Genomic DNA, 20,393 nt, shown 5'->3' with positions numbered 1-20,393 from the left:
TGTCTTGTTTCGTGATTGAAGTCGTTCGTTTTGTTATCCATAGTAGCGTATCAGTCTCGGCTGCCTAGCAACCTGTAATGCGCAAAATCAACAAAACAGTAGCAGAATACACCCCCTACAACCCACCACCACCACCTCACCCTCCCTCACCTTCCCTTGGCTTTCCCACCCATGAGCGTGGCACTCGTGAACTCATTTCCTTTCGGGTGCGCTCCGTAACAGTGAATCGCGCATTTCTCGTGTTTACATAATCCCCCGGGCCCAGCCAGCCAGCCAGTCAGCCCCGGTTCGCTAATTGACCTCGATGGCTCACCACCACCACCACTGGATTGGAAGATGTTTTTGTTTTTCGCAGCCATTGCGTACGAGCGAGCGTGTGCGCGCGCGCGCTCGCAAAAGTTTTGTTCCGCACGATGCGAACGCGCAATGTGCAAAATTTGCATCGATAACACCATTTCGCTTTCACACTCTACCTTCCCCCCCCCCTCTCCTTGTTTGGGTGGGCCCACCACCCGGGAGAGGGTCTGAATTCCGGAGCAGTTGCACCTGCTTTGCACTTTGCTTGCCTGTGTTGCCGTGCCGCCACCGTGCATTAGTGCACCCCGCCCTGGTGTGGAGATGTAATGGGATTCCGAAGGTTACGTGCACGCAACGCTGATAAAGACAAATAGCTGAGAGCCTGCTCCCGGTTTGCCTGGGAATGCTGCGTATCCGCCATTTGTTTGCGCGCGTTTCGTCGCACGTTGCCTCTTCCGGGATAGCTGCTGCGGCGGTGAGCGTGTGCGGTATTCGCTTCAGCGTTTGTCCACTTTGATTAGCAGCCGTATCGATTGTGTGTGTGTGTGTATGACTAGCTGGAGATGTGTGTTGTGGCACCAAACAAAGGTCGGGTTGGAATTGGAATGAACAGGTGCGAGCGACTCCCAAAGGCACACGTCTTGCAAAGCAACACTTCGAGATTGTTGCTTCTTGTTGTTGTTGTTTTTCTCTCTCAAACAACACTCGGGCCGCTTTTGTCTTTGCCCCATGTCTATCGCTTTGCGTGCCAACATGCGTCTCGCGCAAGACCGCGGTCAGGTGCCGCGAGGTTGCGATAGACAACGCGCAAGGTCGTACAGTGTAGTAGTAGCCCGTAATGGAGTATTGAGAGCGAGAAAGAGAGACAGAAAATCGAAACGCTTTACACACACGGGGCTTAGCCTGGCCCCGGGCATTTGGCAAAACAATTGTACTAACTCTTCGAATCAATCACAGGGAGGAGGTGGTAGCGCCCAACCACGCTTGCCACGCCGTTTGCCCAAGGGGATGGTAACGCTGCTATGGCGCACACTGTAAGATCCATAAGCGCCCTCAACCGTGGGGCTAACAAATGGTCCATTAACACTCGATTAACTCGAACCAAATGCAGGGAGTCAAATCGCATAACAATATTTTTCTTTTAGATCACAGTTTAAAACAACCCACCTCCTCTAAGAAGTTGATCTGGATCAGCGATCTGGTTCGGCATAATTTATTCAAGTACATGCGCGACCACCTGAATGACAACGGTTTGAAAGGAGGCAGAGCAGTTGGAGAAACAAATCGAGAAATAAATGATTCTGCTTCTAGTACTGCGGTTCTGAAGTAAAGAGTGTATCCCACCTGGACGGTGGCGGAGGGCTGGCTTACGTCAGACTGAGACGTCATATTCAGAACTAGATCAAATCGTAGTAGGCACTGATACACTGCTCGAGCGTTGTTGTGTACAAACTCCAACTGGAAACCCGTTATTGTACATCTTAGGCAGTGCTCTAGAATCTGTCGTACAACATTGTTTGCACTGCCTTAGCAAACACTTGTTATTTTACTAAATCCTTTGGCTTTCTGTAGTCGGCCATTTTATTAAACCGTGTTTTATTTGTTATCTTTTCTCCACAGATACACCGGCAAATGTCCTCTGCCCAGCTACAGGAAGTGTTCCACGTTGATCACGTCGATCTCGTCCCGCACTACGAGCTGGTGCAGCTGACGCACCACACAAACCGCCCGGTGCTGGCGAGCTCCCGGCGGAGACGAAGCATCGATTCCTCGCAGGTGGCCAAAGCGAACGGTTTAACGTCCGGCGGCAACCACCATGTCAAGAAGGACCTCAGCAAGGTGCGCTTCACCGAGAAGGTAAGCGAGCTGGGCGTTAAACCAGCCGGCCAGCAGCGGAAACCCTTCCCGAAGCAGGAGGTTCCGCTCGAGGCGGGCCCTCTGGTGAGCAGTGGGCCTCCGAAGCAGCCGGTGGACGATTCTACACCACTGGAGCCGATGGAGCAGGGTGGCGTTAGCATAGCGGACCTCAACGAGCACCGCGTGTCGTTCGATGCGTTCGGCGAGAACGTGAACCTGACGCTGCGCAAAACGGAAGGCCTGCTGCGGGGCGGTGCCCACTCGCTGCGGATGTGGAACGTCCGGTCGGATCCGAACTCGACGCAGGGGCTGGTCTACGAGGAGATTCACGATGAGGTAAGTCCAACGAAATGCACATGTTCTTTGTGAGGTAATATCGAAACGAATTGTTTCGTGCTTTCGGACGCTTGAGAACGACAACAATCAACACTTTAAGAGATTGGTGGTTAGTGTTCTTGCACAACCAATCCAGCGCCAGTTCATTGTGCTACGCAACACCATCGAGAAGATCTCTTGCAGATCCCCCCTTGCCCCACATACCTCTTCCCGTTTCGTCTCTCCATTTCCGGCCGTGAATTGTTTCGCAGCAAAATACGAGCGAATTGTTCTCCGGCCAACATCTACGCCAGCATGGGCGGGGGCGGCTGGAAAGGTTTTGCCGACATTCCCACAATCTGTTGCTGGTTCGTCTAGCGGTCGGTGCATACTAATTAAGCACATTTCGACAGCAGGTATCAGTAGCAAACAGCACCAGCTTCTGCAGCCGTCCACGTGGGGATTGCAGCAACATGCAGCGATTGCCGATTGGCGCGCATTCTTCGCGCATGCGAACAGACCGTTGCTGGTATCTAGCCGACAACCCTGCACACTTGAAGATCGATTGCATTGCACAAACACACACACTGGCGATATGTACGTTCAGTCTAGCGTATGTAATTAGATTGAAGGTCGTGAACGGGTCGGTTCGTCAAGTGGCGAGCTGACTTTGCTCTAAATATCGACCCGTTTGCTGGCCGGAACGCTTCACACGGTGCGCAAGATGCAAAACATCAACCTTAGCCCCTTGCGCCGGACTCGCGCTACTTTGACAGTTAGCTGTCTCTCGGGGACCCCGAGGGGTTTGGGCGGGAGTTTGATTTAATTTATAATTTAAATAATTCAACTCACCTGCCCGCCGAACTGGACCGTGCTGCTCTACATTGTGCATCCAAATCGCGTCCGCGAAGAACGGTGGCACATACAGACTCACACACACACACACCATCCGGAGTTCAGGGAATTGGGCTTGCTGCGAAGCAGAAGTAAACAACGTAATAGTTACCAGTGGAAATGTAAATGGAAGCAGTTTTTTTGCATCACTTGTTCTCCGATGGCCTTTGGAATGTTTGTTTCAATCGTGTTTGGAGCTCTGTTTTTGTTTGCGCCGCTGTCTGATGGTCAACCAGGGTGTAATGATAGTTCTTAAGCGACTTAAGGGACCTTGCTTAATTAAGCAGGGTCCGCAATTGACCGCAGTAGGATCAAGCGATCGATCGTGCAGAAGTGGAGTCATTTGTGGGCGATGCTAGTCCGGATTTGTTTTTTGCACCCCTCCAATGACTCCCTTAGAAGGCAAAACACTTACCAGCGGTGTTGTACTAATAGCTGTTCCCATCCACCCATAATGTTTGCGTAAATTATCTAACCCCCTTTCAGTATGTACAAACACGCAGGTGACATACTGCGGACACGGTCTATTAGTTTCTAGGAGCAAAAATCCACCTTTCAACACCTGCCGCTCTAATAGCTCGTGCCAAGTTCGGGGAGGACCCATTCTCGGGTTCAATTCCAATTCTTGTACGCTGGCCATGTTCACTAGTTCTTGCACGCGGGGAGATCCTAATCGTGCCTTTAGGCTCATGTCCCGTGATGCCGTTGTCGATTGGTGCACAGGTGTGATGGATCGCCGCGCCGCCCGATGGGTGGTTCGCCAGCAAGAAGGTTGTGGTGTAGAGTGACCGTATCACGCTCCAAGATCCAATTTATCTACTAATCATCTCGTGCTCGTTCTGTGAGGGGTCCTCGGCAAGGGCAGCGTTGGGTAGATAAATGGGTAGAATTTAACGTTACCATTCCGATGGTCATAGCCGCGGGTTGCGTTTTTTTTTTTACATCTTCTTGCTGCCCAAGATTCGAGGTATCGATTGGCTGTTGGTTGTCCTACTTGGAAGGAAAGGTATGCCAAGTGTTTTAAGCTCACATTGGCCTCAACCTCACCTGGCACTTGGTTTGGTATGAGGAAGATTTATGCTCGCCTTTTGGCTGCTGCCTTACAGAAGTTAGAACCTGGGGCCGCATTGTTCTGGGGCCGACGGGACAGGAAGACATAAATAACATGTTTTGATTTCGCCCATCACTCGCACCTTCGCATTTCGGTAGTAGCCAGTACAGACGGCTCGGGCCTAGCCCTTGTTGGCAGCTCGCGTCTGAACGCCACAAACCTTGAGCCTTTTGAACCGGCGAACGGCGGCCCTGTGTGTGTGTGTGTTTGCTGCGGGATATGCTTTTATGCTAATAACCGCTACTTTGCGGTTGATCGATTTTCGTTCAAAAATTGTCGAATGAATCACCGCACGCGGGGCAGGGCATATTGATGACACGCTCACCCCAGGTGCCGACCAATCGGTATTTTTGTGTGTGAGTTTGTGCTTGCGTCCAAACATATTTGTTTTACGGCCGTAATGGCCTTCGGCTGGGGCGGGCTTATCGCGGTGATATCAATCGCACACAGGGCGTAGGGGGGCGGTACACGGAGGCACAATATGGCGGGCAACATACTAAAACTAATGCACACGGAAGTCCTGCGCGGCTTATATCCCCAAAAACGTGCGTCGTGCTGTGTGGGATGAGCAGAAAAAAAAGAAGAATCTCGCATATGAATGCAGATTTCGAACCTTTGCTCGCTTACCGTCCCAGATGGGTTCCAGAATTGTTGTTGTTGTTGTTGTTGTTGCTGTCTTGGCATCGCAATATTTATTACGACGTTTTTTTTTTCGTTTGGGCTAGGAATTTCAATCCGGCGAGGATGTAGCATTTTACCACGATAAGATTTATTGCCCCGGGCGGAAGGTTTAACACAAATTTTCTATTTCTTTGACCAGGCGAGCACAAAGCCTCCATGTGCGTGTGTGCCAGTGTGACTAAGAATTCCACACTTTTGCCATGCATTGGGATGGGAGATGGGAGCAAAACTATGATCTGATTACGCTTGGCAGAAGCTCCTCTGCAACCATTCAGCAATGATGATGATGAAACTTCAAAACAATTTAGTGTTTTTAATGAATGATAAACAAATAAATTATGGGCAAAAGCTTCGTTTGACATAAATGCGTTGAGTCAGCGATGGGTTGAGGGAGAGATTGAAGCTGCGTTGAAGTTCATTATCATAGATTTTTTTGTTTTGTTTTAAAACCACAGCGAAGGATTATTATAAAGTTCGCATAACATTAGGAGTGGTTTAAAATGCTTAAATACTCAGCTCAGGTGTGCGAGTCATTAAATCACTTCCAGTGGTCGAGTGACATGATTTACGAGTGCTCTGACTGTGAGGGAATAATTTAAGCTGTGAAGAGCTGGATATTCTTGTTACAGTAGTAGAAGATGATCATTAAAATGATATTTTTATCTTTTAAAATTAATTTTGTTGAAATTAAATTAAGGTACGGTTGTAGCTTTATCGATCATTGAAAGAACAACTTGGCACGCTCCATATGTTTAATGTATTTAAAAAAAACATGGAGCTTTTAAATTGCATTTTTCTATATTTATACCTACAACTCTATAAATGGACAGCTTATGAAATGTAACTCCATTATCGAGATCGCGAGCAACTTCTATTTCCTGTTGAAATGCCGCTAGCTTCCCAATAAAAACAAACGAAAAAAAGCCAATCAACAAAGAGAAAACAATAATCCACCCAGTGCCAACCAAGTGGGTGACCAATTTCGGAACGCTTTGGCTCAGCAGGGGAACCTGCCAGTAGCTGTAGACAAGGAGCAGCAGTTCGGTATCACTTACAGCAAGCCCCTCAGTAGGCCACCAAATTGGTGGCCCCCTAATGAAACATTTATAAGCAAAGCCCACCACCCCCCGGAAACAATCGATCGCACAGACACACCACGAAAAGGTGTGCGTTTGTCTTGTGTGGTCGATGACATTCACTTACGCAGGCGCTGATCCTGGTGGATAAGTGAACCCGCTCTGCGGGGTGGTGGTGGTACCAAACCTTATTTGGACCGTACGACCGCCGGCAACCAGCGTGCTATCAGTTTGCGCCATCTTGACAAGTGCGATGATGAACGCGGAATGGAGATTTGTCATAAATTTTGCACTTGCCTCTGATTGAAACGGTGTTGATGGTGGTTCGGTGGAAAGATTGGCAAGTGTTTGGCTTGCGCTTCCAGCAATCGTGGACGTGGACACTGTGGCTGCTGTCGCAAGCTGCTCGTTAAGCTCTACACCGTGTTTTGCTGTTTAAGCAGCATGAACATGAAGTGCCACTTCTGGACACCACTCTTGGACACCCGTTTTTTCTGCCGCGACCCGGCAGGGTTTTGCACGTCCGATTTCCGAGTTCCCGCGTTCCCTGGTCCGCATTTCGTGGAGCAATTTATTTTGCTGCCCATAGTAACACACTTCCGCCGTGCGACTGGTTCGCCTTTTCCCTGTACTTAGACGCCCCGCGCATCGAGCCCTTACCAGAGTGGGCTCTATGGAGGGGGGCTCGTTAATAAGGCAGTATTATGTCGCCGCTCTGCACAGGGAGCGGGCAAGCATTCATCCTCCAGCCGTCGTCTAATGCGAGTGAGGATCGTTTGGCCGCATAAAAACCGTTCCATCCGATCGAACCATTGAGCACGCTGCGGACGGAGCCGTGTTACGTTTTTATGGCACACCATTTTTATGGGGCAATTGAAATTAAAAAAAAAAGAGAAATGAAAATGGAGGGAAAAAATGGTGCCATCGCCGGTGTGGCCGAGCGGAAGCGGAGGGCTTCAGTTCCGATCGGTGGCGTTTTTCCGACCCTTATGTAAGCTGGGTAGCTTGGAGATTGGGTCTTGGCTAAGGCCCGCGTTTGGTCACCGAACGCCGAAGCTTCAATAATGGGCAGATAATGATCTTTAATTTCCGTGTGTTTTCCGTACGTCCGGATTATGCTCCAAGGTGACATCTGATATGTTTGGGGGAGAAAAGCAGTCTATAATGTGTGTTCCAACAAAAAAGGAACGCTATTGGCGCTCACCGTATTGCTTAATGATTAAATATTGAAAAACGTCATGGCCATGTACAGTATTCCATAATTAAAAGCCTGCAACAAGTGACATAATCCCAAATTCCAATTGATCGCCAAGTCGTTGGGGGAAGACCAAACACAAAAAAACACATGTCTCACCGTCATGTAGCTAGTAACGTTTCCTATTCCCTGTCATGGAATATGTCAATGGGACACTTGGGTACCTTCCAATGCTTATAGAGCTGTTCGAAACAAGATACACCTTGGGAAAAGGGCCACCCTTGGTGGTTATGTGCCAGTAAGCCAGCGTGAGGAAACACACATTCCACGCCGGACACTCCAAATATGGCTGCTGCTGCACCCGGCGGAAGAAGGAAGCAAAGGAAGCAACAAAACCATACACAAACACACACACATATTCCCTCATCAGAAAGCAGAAACACTAAACCTTCCGTGGCTCGATGTCATAATCGCGCAGCGCACCATTCGCTTTCGTAATCGCGCCGGCGTAGTCTCATCTGGTCTGCGTCGATGGTTGACGCGGAAAGCAAAAGTAAATCGACCATCTCACGCGCCCCGTTGCAGATGGTTGATCCAATTTTCCCCCGCTCGACACACACTCAGGCGGACGGCACAAGAAGAAGAACGAGATAGGTCGCCCGATTCCGGTTTTCTTAACGGACACGGATGCAAGGTTGGCATTCCCAGAGGGGACTGGCAAATCAAGTTCGTCCTCGAGTCAGCCAATTTTCTTTCCGGGTTGTCTGTGTACGTGTGTCTGTGTGTTTCTCTCACTCTCGCTTTAGTTAATCCCATCGTCGACATCAATCTTCATCAGGCAGTGAAGTCCGAAACGAGATGATTTGGTCTGGCCAAGGACTTGGAAGCAGGTGAGAAGAAGCTCCTAAAGACGCCTCGCTCTGACGTCGATTGTCACTCGTGCGCGGCTGATGCCCGTTTGATGGATGTCGGCAGATTAAAAATCTCAAATCAAATTCAGTTCAAACGGTGCGGCAGTGGTCAAGATGCTAACGAAAATGAATGGCCCGGGCGTGTTAGTAGGGGCGAGATTCTGCGCTGCGCACGCGTGTCCGTGTCACATAATGATGGATTGTAACCTTCCGTTCACGCGACACACGCGACACGGCGGTGATGTTTTCCCAGCTTTGCTGAAGACGAAATTATGAGCCGGAGGTATCGACGGCCTTGTCTTCCGTTTTGAGGACATTAGTTTTGGACCGCTAGGACGGCAGGTGTCGGGGGCTGTCATCAATCTGGAGATGACTGTTGTTAAGCTGTCTATTATATGGGGCGGTTTTATGAGTGCGATTAATTTCCCGCAAGGTTGCATTCAACTTTCAACAATAACATTTGAAATGTTAACCTAGGACATGATGTCTGATCCAGTGTATGGACACATCTGCTCAAGATCTACAACACAAAGCACCATCGCTTGAATGGTCTCCAGATGCATTTAAATCAATTTTAAGATCCTCTGAAAAGGGGAAATAGACCATGACTAACGTCATTCATAATTTGCATAGGACACAGTCATCCAGCAGTACTCTATAAACGACATGAGACATTTTCAATCGCCCCACTGTGAAGGTTCGCTTCCTACGGAGACAACTTGAACAACTTTCCAATCCCACTCTAAAGGGCATTTGCAAGCGCCAACAACAACATACAAGCAAACATTATTAGCAAGCGCCAAAAACATACATTACCTCTTGCCTGGTTGGCGGTAATACGACCGTTAATAAATACAACTCAACGGTCTGAATCGAGCTACCGCCGGTGGCCTAATGACATGCAACACAGGGTTTCGAAGGGTTGCAGAAGCATTCTCCTCTATTCCAAGGCTCCAGCTATCGTCGGACCGCATTCACGCATGATTGAGTTGTGTTCCGAAATCGGTTCCGTTTCGTTTGGTTCTGCGCGGTGTGTACTTATGACGGCAGCGCCTACCTGCCCCAGCAGACCTTTGTCGACTGCCACAACACATTGTATGTCCCAATGGGGTCTACACAAAAGAAAAGAGTTTAAACAGAGGGCCCCTGCACTATGGGTGACAATAAAATGCTTTTGCAATCGATTTTCAAACAGTAGATCCGGCAGCGGGCGCTAGAATCCCCCCCGTTCCGGTGTGGAAGCCGATGTGGAAAGGTGTCAATGTGGCAGCAGGCCAGCCCGGGCTGGATCTTGTCGTCCATTAAGCGTGTTCTGCGCGACAGCATTCCTAATGGCAGCTCGATGGGGCGGTCCAAACCGTGCGTGCATCCATAAATAATGCACGATTCCCACATACGTCCTTGCGACCCGGTATCCAATGTCCAACGTCTCCACACACCACCACAGCACGGTCCGCTGCTGTGCTTCTCAACGCTCTTGACTTGATTCTCTGGTCTTGGACTTCGGAGTTTGCTGGAGTTGCGGTGACCTTAGCACTTGAAATACGCCACTAGAATGTGAGTAAGTACACCGCTTCCCCCCTACCCTAGCGCTAGGAAACGCCCGATAGAACAGGTTTGCCATTTTTCTTGCCCATTCAAACGTTGGCCAAGCTCGCTAGAGAATTGAATAGAATTGCTCATAAATCAATCGCTTGAGCTGGTGCTTTTGCGCAAGTGCCGAGGAGTTCCACCCGGTGGGTGTGTGTGTATGTGTGTGCGGAGGAGAAGCGGAAAGAATCAGCACTTCAAAACAGGTGCCAAAGGATATTGGAGCCAAAGAATGGCACTCTCAAGACGCAAGCCAACATTGTGCCCGGGAGATCCCAAAGACCTTGAAGGACGCTTGCTAACCACCGCGTCTACCTTGTAACTCTCTCTCTCGGCCAAGGCAAACGCTTCCGATAGTAACGATTAGAGGACAGCCTGAGTAAGAGGGTGGTAGCTACAAGATTTGCTACCACAATCTCCCGTCACCTGATAATCCATAATCCTATAATGTATCATGTACGTACTGAAGGATCACGGATCAGTACCGATATTCCAGTCCCGAATGACTTGCACGCTGGCAAGATATCGCGTGGGTGCCATGCAAAAAATGCTTTCGTGTCTCAAGCTACGAGATAATGTTCCCTTCCAGGGATAGCCTGCTCGAGCCCCGAGGGCCTGAAAATAGCACCGGCAAGACGTAATGATTGATGGATTCCATGAGTGAAACAAACAACAGCAATTTGAACATTCTTTCGTCCGGTCCGCAGGGTAGAAATCAGAACCGATTAGAATGGGAAGTGCCCGAGGTTCTAGTTTGGCTGGAGTTACATAACGCACAGCAACGTAGCTTGTAGATATGAGATCTCAGGCTTCGGGGCAGAACGATTGAACGATGCCTTACGGGGGGGAAGCTTAAAGCCCACAACACCACGGTGTTGCCTCCGTAGAACATCAAAGTGACACACGCGCTACTTAAAAATGGCCGACATTGAAACGGAATTGGTGCTACATGCTATTATCCCACCCGGTCCGGCACATACCACCAACACCGGTCAATGTCAATAGCTGCTGCCCACACGAAAGCACCACCTCCGGCCGTATCGCTGGCGATGAACTGCGGCACACTTCTCGAGCCAGAGACTGAGCCTCAGTAACTCAGCTGCGGTGATATAGGTGATACAGTAGTTTGGTTTCCTTGTTCTTGCGACCACGTAATACGGTGGTTAATTACAGATACCCCCAACCCACCTGAACGTGTACGGTGGTGTGGTAGATAGGGCGGTTAATCTGGAACAGCTGTTGACAGGTAGTAAGCGATGGTTAAAAAACACACTAGCTACATTCCTGTGGCAGTAATGTCAACAGGACATGCAACAATATGTTATGGAAATTGAACTGGACACTAATTTTAGGTACCGGGTGCTTAATAATCGCACCTAGAATGACACTACGCAGCAGTTGATCAGCCAGCGGCTGATAAGAATGTGTTAATGTGTCACGCACGATAAGTATCTGTAATGGTGCAAGATAAGCATCTGCAAGAGGTAAACTGTATTATCAGGCTTTTATTGGCCGAACCTATTACTACCGTACTCCTAAAGTGTCACAGCGCGCGTGTGCTAAATCGTTCCATAACCACAAATCAGAAGCGATAAAGCCCCAACTGAGCGACAAAACAATGCTGGGTATACTAAAGCCCTATTTCCAGAAACACGCACACACAGGTTGTGAAGATTGACAGTTTTGTATCTCTCTCTCTGGCTTTCTTGTTATTCCGGTTCGTGCTCACACAAATTAGTCGCTCGAGTCTATTTGAGGGGGTTTTGTTTTACACAACAGAGCCTGGTAGTGGTGGTGCTACTACTGCTGAGGCTGGGTCGCGTGGTGGAAACTCTCACGATGCGGTAACATGCGCTTGCAGGGAAGTCTTCCGACTGTGCGGGAAGTAAAAAAAAAAATACACGCCGGAGCCATATCGGTAGCCCACTCTGCTCATTCCCATCCAATACCGCTCCGACAAAACCGGAAGAGCTGTGATGAGTCTATGGCAAGGTGGCAAGCTTCGTTTGCTGCCAGCATCATTCACGTTTCGGAGGAAAAACGAAAGTGTACCATAGCCATAACATTCTGCAATTCCCGGCCACTAGTGCCGTGCCGTGTACCGTTGGTTCCGTTGGCAATGAGGGCGAGGGAAGCAGATTTTGTTATTTGCGGAAGTAGTGGAATGGTTGGAAGTACTGGTTTTTGCAAGTGGGAAGAAAGTAAAAGGCCGTTTTCATACCTGCGGTGCAGGTGCGTCAACGGTTGTTGTTTTTTTTTTTTCTCATGGGTAACCATTATGGGAAAGGTAGCTAAATGGAGATCTGCTGGGCCACGGTTGCCGCCAGCTATACGGGGCCCCCTCATTGAGGTTGGTATGTTACAGCACTGGAATGGAGATGAAATGTATGCAATGCACGTAAAGTGGGTTTCGTTTGAACATTTTCCGATAGCAAAACGCACTGAAACACTGGAACCTACAGTACGCTAATCCGACCAACTGCCAAAAAGTAAGCTTCGGTTTGCATCTAATTGGCTCCAAACCCGTCATACTAGTGCCTATCTCGAGAGCTGAAGAGTTGAGATGCTTTGGACAGGAATCTGAGCCGCGGTCACGATTTTCGTTACACTTCAACCCTACCCAACCAGGCAGTAAAAAGGCAGTTCAATTGTTGATACAAATGTTACGTCGATAGACGTGCGCCCGGTCTCTGCGAGAGAGGCGGATAATTATCATCCCCCCGCACACCTTTTGGACTCACTCCCGCCCCTGGCTCCCCGGAAGCCCATTAATGCCCTCCGTTAGTTCCGTTCCGACACGACCTGCGCAAACAATTTGCCGCCAATCGCGGTGGAAAAATGGTTCATTGGATAGCGCGCGTTGCGAGACGACGAGAAATGTCAAGTTCACAGCTGATCCCGAGGCTGACTTTGACAGGCCTCGGATGTGGACACACCGGAGCGCTTTGTTGGTGGCCTGTCATATGGGCTAACAGGCGGAAGACGTGCTGCCGTATGACTGGACCGATCGTTGCGCCGATGTTACAAAGTTTGACCGGCGCTTCAAATGAAATGTAGCGAGAGTTACTTCAAGGTACGAATTTAACGATGAAGCATTTGAAATGGAGAAGAAGGAATTGACAGACAGACAGACGGACGGTTCGACAGATCGGAATATTGCAAAAAGTGAAATGTTTCATTTGAATGATGCATTGTTGTGGGAGAGGCTCCATTTAAAGGGGTTTGGATTGAGAAATTCGGTTCACTGAAGTCTTGCTGGAGACATAACAAGCTTTCTCTCGGAAGTCTACATCACACAAAGTAATTCAATTGCTACTGGGTTGTTAGTCATCTGAAACCATTGGAGAGCTTTAAGAGACTCTCTAATTGTATGTACAGAAGGAATGTTATCAGTCGAGTTGGAATTGGAAAATTATTGTAAGTTTTTGTCATTCGTTTGGTAAAGACGTTATTTTAAGTTACGGTTCTGTGCGTGCTACATTAATTTTATGACGCGTATTCAGCGAGCCATAGAACCCAGACGATTCTAAGTACGTCACACAGGGTAATGCCCTTACGTATAACCAACATATGTCTTGTTATCTTGTTTAAATTAATTTTACAAATTAGACTCAAAATTAATGCCACGCTTTGCAAGGTTTGGGGTATAAAACATCTCTTGATGGTCCTTCACGTTATATCGTTTGCCGCTACACAAAAAGCTCGCTGACGTCAAACGTACATCACAAAACTCCGCACAAAAGTCACACTGACCAAATGACGGGTCGCCAGATCTCTATATCTTGTATTGTGGCCAACTAGCTCTTAACAGAAGTCAGTCACTCAGTCAACCGTTTCGAATTACCCAGCGCCCTCGAACGAGATATTTCCGATGTCATTGAGCTGCCAGGAACCGACTCCGGCATCTCCCGTGTTGTCCGCCAGTTTCGTTTACTTTATGCGACCGTGGACATCATAAATGTAACTTCAGCTAACTTCAGTGTGCATGGTGTGCATGATTTGCCCTTCTTTTGAATGAAACCCAAGAAGTCTCGGAGGATCATGCACGGTGTTACGCAATAACGATTGAACGACTGTTGGGTTGTTTGAGAAAGAGCTCGAGCTGTCAATGCATCTTGTCGATGCTTTCGCCCCGGGAAAGGTTACCCTGCAGTTGATTGGTTTCTAGGGAGTTTGCACTATTACGTCAGCCAGTACGCCACTGTGCCATGATCTGTCATGCTCAGCGTTGATAGAATCGTCTTCCTTCATTGGAGAGGAGGTTTGTCTTCTCGAACGCTGCGTGATTGATTGGAATGGTGAATTCTGCAAGCGGGCAAGGGATCAAAGCTCAAATAGCCGATCATATTTCAGCGAGTCTTGTTCAATCCCATATGACATTAACTAATCACTGTTTATTCTTGTACGTTTATTTGCAGGACCCAGAACCAGCCGACTCTTTCGGCGACATCTATCAGGATGAGGGAAACATGGCGGCAGTGCTGATGCGAAAGCATCTGGAAAGTGGAGATCTAATGATGGTGAGTATTACGTTTCGACTCGACTCGTCATTCTGTAATGAAAACCGATGACTATTGGGTTAACGAGCCCTCCATTTGTCTAGTGCTCGCCACCAATTGTAGTCTTCACGATTGGTACATTTGGTAATGGAGCGCTTAGATTGCTATAATTTAGCTCAACATCGTCTCAACGCTTCCAACTCTAATGGCTTCGCCGGTCTATTTGAAACCACAATACAGAGCTCTTAGTGCGTTATATCATAGTGTCTCTTGTTTCGCTCGAGTTGATTTGTGTGTCGTGAAACAGCCTCCAAGCTGCAGATCATAATCAAACCGGAGCAGCAGAAAGCCCCAACTGACTCACGAAATCGCCCAACCCAACGTTGGTCCGCTCGCGGTGAAACGTGAAACGGTGGTCCGCTCGAGACTTCCAAACAATTCTCACGCGCATCGCCTGCAAACGATCCACCAAAACGTATCCTTGACCTAATAGTTCGGACCAAGTAGTCGGTCTTTCCGGGACGGTGTGTACAAAATGTTGGCCGACCTTTTTTTCTATATTATTTCACTCAACTTCCCATCGCGGCAATTACCTCCGTTGCGGTGCGTGTGAAACTACAAATTATACTGCTGACCGCCCCGGAACTAGCGATTCTTTAGCGCTTCGATCCTCCGAACGGATAATGGATCGATCGGATGTCTCTCAAGGGCGGGTGTCATGATTACGTGTTTTCGGGCTGGGGATGTACCCTTTGATGAAGTAATTTATCGTGCCGAAAGCTGGGATAGGTCTGCAAAGGTGAACCGTTTAGCGGCACTGTATGACGATGACTTGGGATGGCACGGGACTTACAAACGGTTGAGTCGGCGTTGCATCTGACCTTCGACCGCAAGCCCCAATGCACTGAGAATGGCTTCGCCAGGGCTCACATTTCTTTGACCGAGCACAAGATAAGCGGCCCGACTGCATCGCGCATTATGCATTATGGACAATACGTCGGGGAAGCGACATATGATTAATTGCATCCTTCTATGCGCCGGATGAGGGGATGAGGACTGCCTCGTTTGCCAATTGCCAGCGCCATGCTTTCCTTCTTCTCGCCCGCCGTTGACATTGGCTGACCTCAGGGTCGCGTAACGACTGTCTCATTTCCCTTTCGGTGGAGTAAACGTTGATTAATGGAACACGGTGGCGCGCGAGTTTGCGTGTCGATAATAAATTCGTACACATATTTCTCTCACTTAGCGGCTGGCGTCCCGGCTCGTTAAGGCTGTAAATGATGATAAACGAGATGGGACTGTTTTGGGGTAGGCTTTCGAAAGCATTATCGCCACAGACGGGGTTGATTTTGAGCATTTTAAATGAAACAAATAGATTTAAAATCACTCACGTGCAACGATTACGTCGCACACCGGCCAGAAGAGATTGGTGCACGTAACAGTGAGTCGCGCTGAATAATGTATTGAGCAGTCGCGTGGCACAGCCACTTTCACTGCATTGCTTTGCTGAGGTAAATTATTTTAAACTGCATCAACAAATGTTTATGCTTCGTAGATTGGAATTATGTTTAAAATATTTCATTTGAAGAGGAAACACCGTGAAGACGCTACAAAAGAAGGGATCTATCAAAATTACATTATCAATAATAATTTGAAAGGCTTTCAACAAAACAAATTACACTTTAAAAAGCTTTTCGCTATTAGCCCTAGACTTTGTTACATTAAAATGCCCGTTTCAAATTTAAAATCCTGTTGCACGACCGCACAAGTACAAGCTTTGCACTATAATCACGTCTTTTATTACAATATCAATAGCTCAAAGCAAATAAATACGCGTTTGACGCTTCGAGCGACAGCAGTTAACATCAGTTTAAAATTATATACCTTTCAATTAAAGCAACCGTGTGACTGGACGCTTCTTTTTTAATAAATAATTTTCTCGTCTATCAAACTGTCCCGTCCGCTCCAGCAGGGCGAGGGAATGGCGACATGTACACAAAAACAGGAAATAAACCGTTAAATACATTCACATTTATGCACATTGCGACCCAGTGCGCATTGCCGGTGAGCTGTCGATGGGGAATGTTTACCTGCGCTGCTGCCGCGCTTAGATCGACGCGTGATGGGCGAAACGTGATGAATATTCAAAGATCGTGCCGAATGACACCGTGGGGGCCAGATAGATTCCCAGCCACATAGGCACATGCATCGGGTACGATTCAAGGACTGGCAAAACATCTTCATCTGCCATTTTTTTAATGGAATCCAAGCAAGGGAAAGGAGCTGGCTGAATCGGGTGAAAAGAAGCGATTACGGTTAAGGTGAAAAATAATAAGCATAGGACCGGGGAGTGTATTTCGATGGAATTCGATGAAAAGGCATATTGCTTCAGATAAGAGTGCGGAAAGCGAATTGCCAATAGAAAGATGATTCATATTCGGTTTCACATGTTACCCGCTTCTCTTGCGTTGAAGTCTCTCGTGTACGCAAACGCAATTGCATAGGAGAGGATGTGGTTCAGTACAAACGCTTGGGTCCATGACATTATTTTCACACACAAAAACGCACATGTTGTCAGAGCCGAGCCATTGCAACCCCGCACCCGGCCCGCCGGTATGCTAATTGGCCTGCACGAATTTGTACATACTGGGTGGTAATTATCGGCTGGCCCGAAAAAATACGGCCTCTAAACGCACCGGTGGCACCACCAAAATCCACCGAAAAAAGAGGTGTGGTCAAGGTCTTGGGGCGTGAAAGAAAGAGTAGAGAGTGTTAACAATTGTGGTGTGGTGCCGGTGAAGTCCTGCAGCGAGTGAGACACATGGGGGGTGGCCAATTTGAGGCTGCAAATGCATCACATGAGGTGACGACGCACCCTTACCGAGCGGCAAAATCGATTTGGGCAACACGATACCCAAATTTTGCCCAATCGATGCTTCCAATATGGTGGGTTGGGTTTGACTTTGACCCTAATTTCCCTCCCGATTGCACACCGAGCGTTGAACCGATCGATTGAAGGACGCTTTGGATTGCCAATGCAGTGTAAAGTGTCTTTAGAAGATAACGTAAGAGCTTCTAGTAGTTGAAGTACTAAGAAATAGATTACTTAGACACTAAATACCCAAAAAAAGACCCTTTGAGAAGCTCAAACCTTCTTGTTGACGCAGCAAACAAATCCTCCGGCAACGGCAAACAAAAACATCTTAATTTGCCCTTCCGAGCGGATTGCGCGACTCCTTGTTTGGGTTAATCTGCCCGGCCCCGGGAGCAGGTGTCAATAGCGAAACAATCCATCTTAATCCACCACAACAAGGGCCGTCAGCCGTAACACAAAAGCGCCTGATAACCTTTTCCGAAGAAAAACAGAACGGAATCAAATTACCTTCTTTTTTTTTTCGAGTGACCCTTGAGCGTGTGCCCTTTTGTCTGGCTACAATTGCGCAATGAAGGGCACTATTTCGGTCGGCAACAGAACAATAATTGACAGGGCTCGGAAAACAACAACAATACGCATCGGACTAATCCAGCAAGCAGGAAGCTTCAAGCCGCTTTTGTTGATGCTATTGCGAACAAGTGCTAATTGTTGGTAGCTGCGGCATATTTATAATAATGGAAATCAAATTGAGAAAAATTGTTCCTCTTAAGGTGCCGCTCAAGTACACACGCACACCGCACTGCGCAGTGCGTCTTTCCGCAGGAAGACGGCCCTTTTTGCCCAAAAGACTCTCTACTGCGATAAACAAGAAGAAGGCAAAACGCGGAAGTCGCACAAAGTACTTCCGTGACCCCAACGCGTGATGACCCCACCGGTGGTGACGGTGGTGGTGACCCAGGGATGTTCGCCACTATTTCAAGAGCAGCCAGACATCTTCCTTCCCACATTGACATTGAGGCGAGTGTCGGTTGCCGTACGGCGATGCAAAAACGATATTGCCGACGAACCGCCATGGGGTTGAACTTCGCCCGATTGCGCGGGTCGATTCTTTGCGGTTGTCAGATTTGTGGGTCGGTGGCGTGGTGCGTACCATCCCATTCTCTACGCTCATCTCCACCAACGGGGCGACGATCATCCGCCGCAGCAGGTTCACCTTCACTTGACGTTTTTCGACGTGCCAATTATGATCAATTGTTGTGTGTTGGTGGTGGCGGTGCCGGAGTGTGGTCTATCTTGTCGCTTGCGAAGCTCTCCTTTCCGAAACGACGCCGAAGGCTTTCCTACCGGGTCTCAATCCTTTGCAATAACGCAGGATCCGGAGATTAAGGCCGGCAAGGCCACCGTCATCCTGTAAGTTCTTGCCGCTCTTGGCTCTTTGCCCCTTTTTTCTCTCTTCTTTTCTTGCATCGATAATCGATCTTCAAGGACCGAGGCGAGAACCTTCAGATAATGGAGCGGCGTAATGCAACGATGCAATCAAATGGGGCCCATCGTGCGCTATAAAGTGCTATCCGATCCTTTAATGGTTCATTTCCTGCACTTCCTGCAGCGCGTAACCGCCGTGCAGGCCATTTAGCTGGGCAGCGTTTTCTTCGCCTTTTTTCCTGTTTTGTTTAAAGCATATTAATAAATCATTTAAAATGAAATAACCGACCGGCTAACTTGCGGGCTAAAAATAATAATCGTACGATCATGCGCTTCCCCTTCCACCGAACCGGGAGGATATCCTTCAATCCTTCCGATGACAGAGCCTCCTAGCGCCTATCGGGGAACCGGTTCCGGGAGTTTTTCATGCACGGTTTATGTTTTATTTTCATTTTTATTCGCTTTCTTCCACCCCTTGCAGACCTCGCTTAAGTGCTCCTAGAGTGTGACTGTCCACTTGAGGTTTGAAGGGGTGAGAGAGAGAGAGAGAGAGAAAGAGAGAGAGAGAGAGACGTGAAGAGGCGAACCGAATGGTACCACTGTGGGTTCCTCCCTGCGGCATTGATGTCGAAATGAAAGTGAAATCGATTCCCCCGTTCCGATATGGGCGCACATACTCGCGCATACCGAACTCGGGGCGTACTGGCCAGGTTGCGGCGGTGCGCCGAATAGAGGTCAATGTCGGGTGGCTTTTGTGTGTCGTCGCCGTTTTGTATCTGCGTGCGAGGATCTCGTTTCGTGTCTGCGCGCTTGATCTTTTTTGTTGCTTTCGTTTTATTCGTTTCTCTTTCGCTATCGAAAGCCCATCCATCATATTCTCGGAAGAGCTGAAGACGCCTTCCCAAGAGTCTGTGTGGGGGCGAAAGGCACAAATTGGCCACTTCCAAGTTTGTAGCAACGAAAATACGCTACGCGACATTGAACCACATCCGCTAATGGTGCTGGAAATAGATGTATTCGGCTTCGGTTAATAGGTTGCTATTAAAATGTAGGCAGTGTGTACGAGTCACTCCAGGGAAGGCCTATATAGATACGACACCAATGGCTTAGAGGTTGTGTAGTATCGCAGGGAATGTGAATATATTGATCTCTAGAGTGATAACTTAATAGCAATGCTTAATGCGTGACTGCTGGCGAGGCTGGTTGGCTAAGATGTACGATTACGATTTGTTGGCCTTTACTACTAAGGAAGTCACTGCGATCAAGATCTTGATTACTGCGGGTAGAGCAGAAAAACAGCTCATCAAAATTCCATACAGTACACGCAAAGCACGCTCTAATGAAATCATTATTATTGTTCTATCACCTTTATCGTTACCATCAGTTGATGAGCATGAGAAGCTGCTGAGAGCGTTTAGAGCCTACGGCTTTCAATATTGCATGGCTAGACTCAGCACAATGTTTGCTGTAAATGTCGGTCGGTAGGTTTCAAATGACAAAGTGGAATTGCATTTGTTGCTCTCTGTAATTGTAGATTACGATTTTTCAGATCGTTATACTAATCTGACGACTACAGATGGATAGAGCAAGTAGTCCTTAAGCTTTAGGATGATATTGGATTTCTCAAAACGAGAATGCACATACAACCAATAGGACGAACGAGCTCC

General features: G+C 48.2%; 1 protein-coding gene across 16 annotated transcripts in view; it reads left to right on the top strand.

Annotated features, from left to right (window-relative positions):
* LOC120955935 (venom metalloproteinase 3) overlaps positions 1 to 20,393 on the top strand; it is a 90,488-nt gene that overhangs the window by 30,197 nt on the left and 39,898 nt on the right. For all 16 annotated transcript variants that reach the window (XM_040377188.2, XM_040377185.2, XM_049609150.1 and 13 more), the window contains exons 4-5: positions 1,918 to 2,490; positions 14,346 to 14,447. In XM_040377188.2, coding sequence (XP_040233122.2) covers positions 1,918 to 2,490; positions 14,346 to 14,447 — 675 coding nt within the window. The remainder of the gene's footprint in view (positions 1 to 1,917; positions 2,491 to 14,345; positions 14,448 to 20,393) is intronic.

This window comes from Anopheles coluzzii, chromosome 3, assembly GCF_943734685.1.
Source record: "Anopheles coluzzii chromosome 3, AcolN3, whole genome shotgun sequence".
Taxonomy (NCBI): domain Eukaryota; kingdom Metazoa; phylum Arthropoda; class Insecta; order Diptera; family Culicidae; genus Anopheles; species Anopheles coluzzii.
The sequence above is the reverse complement of the archived record's forward strand: the minus strand, read 5'-3'. Positions and strand labels throughout refer to the sequence as shown.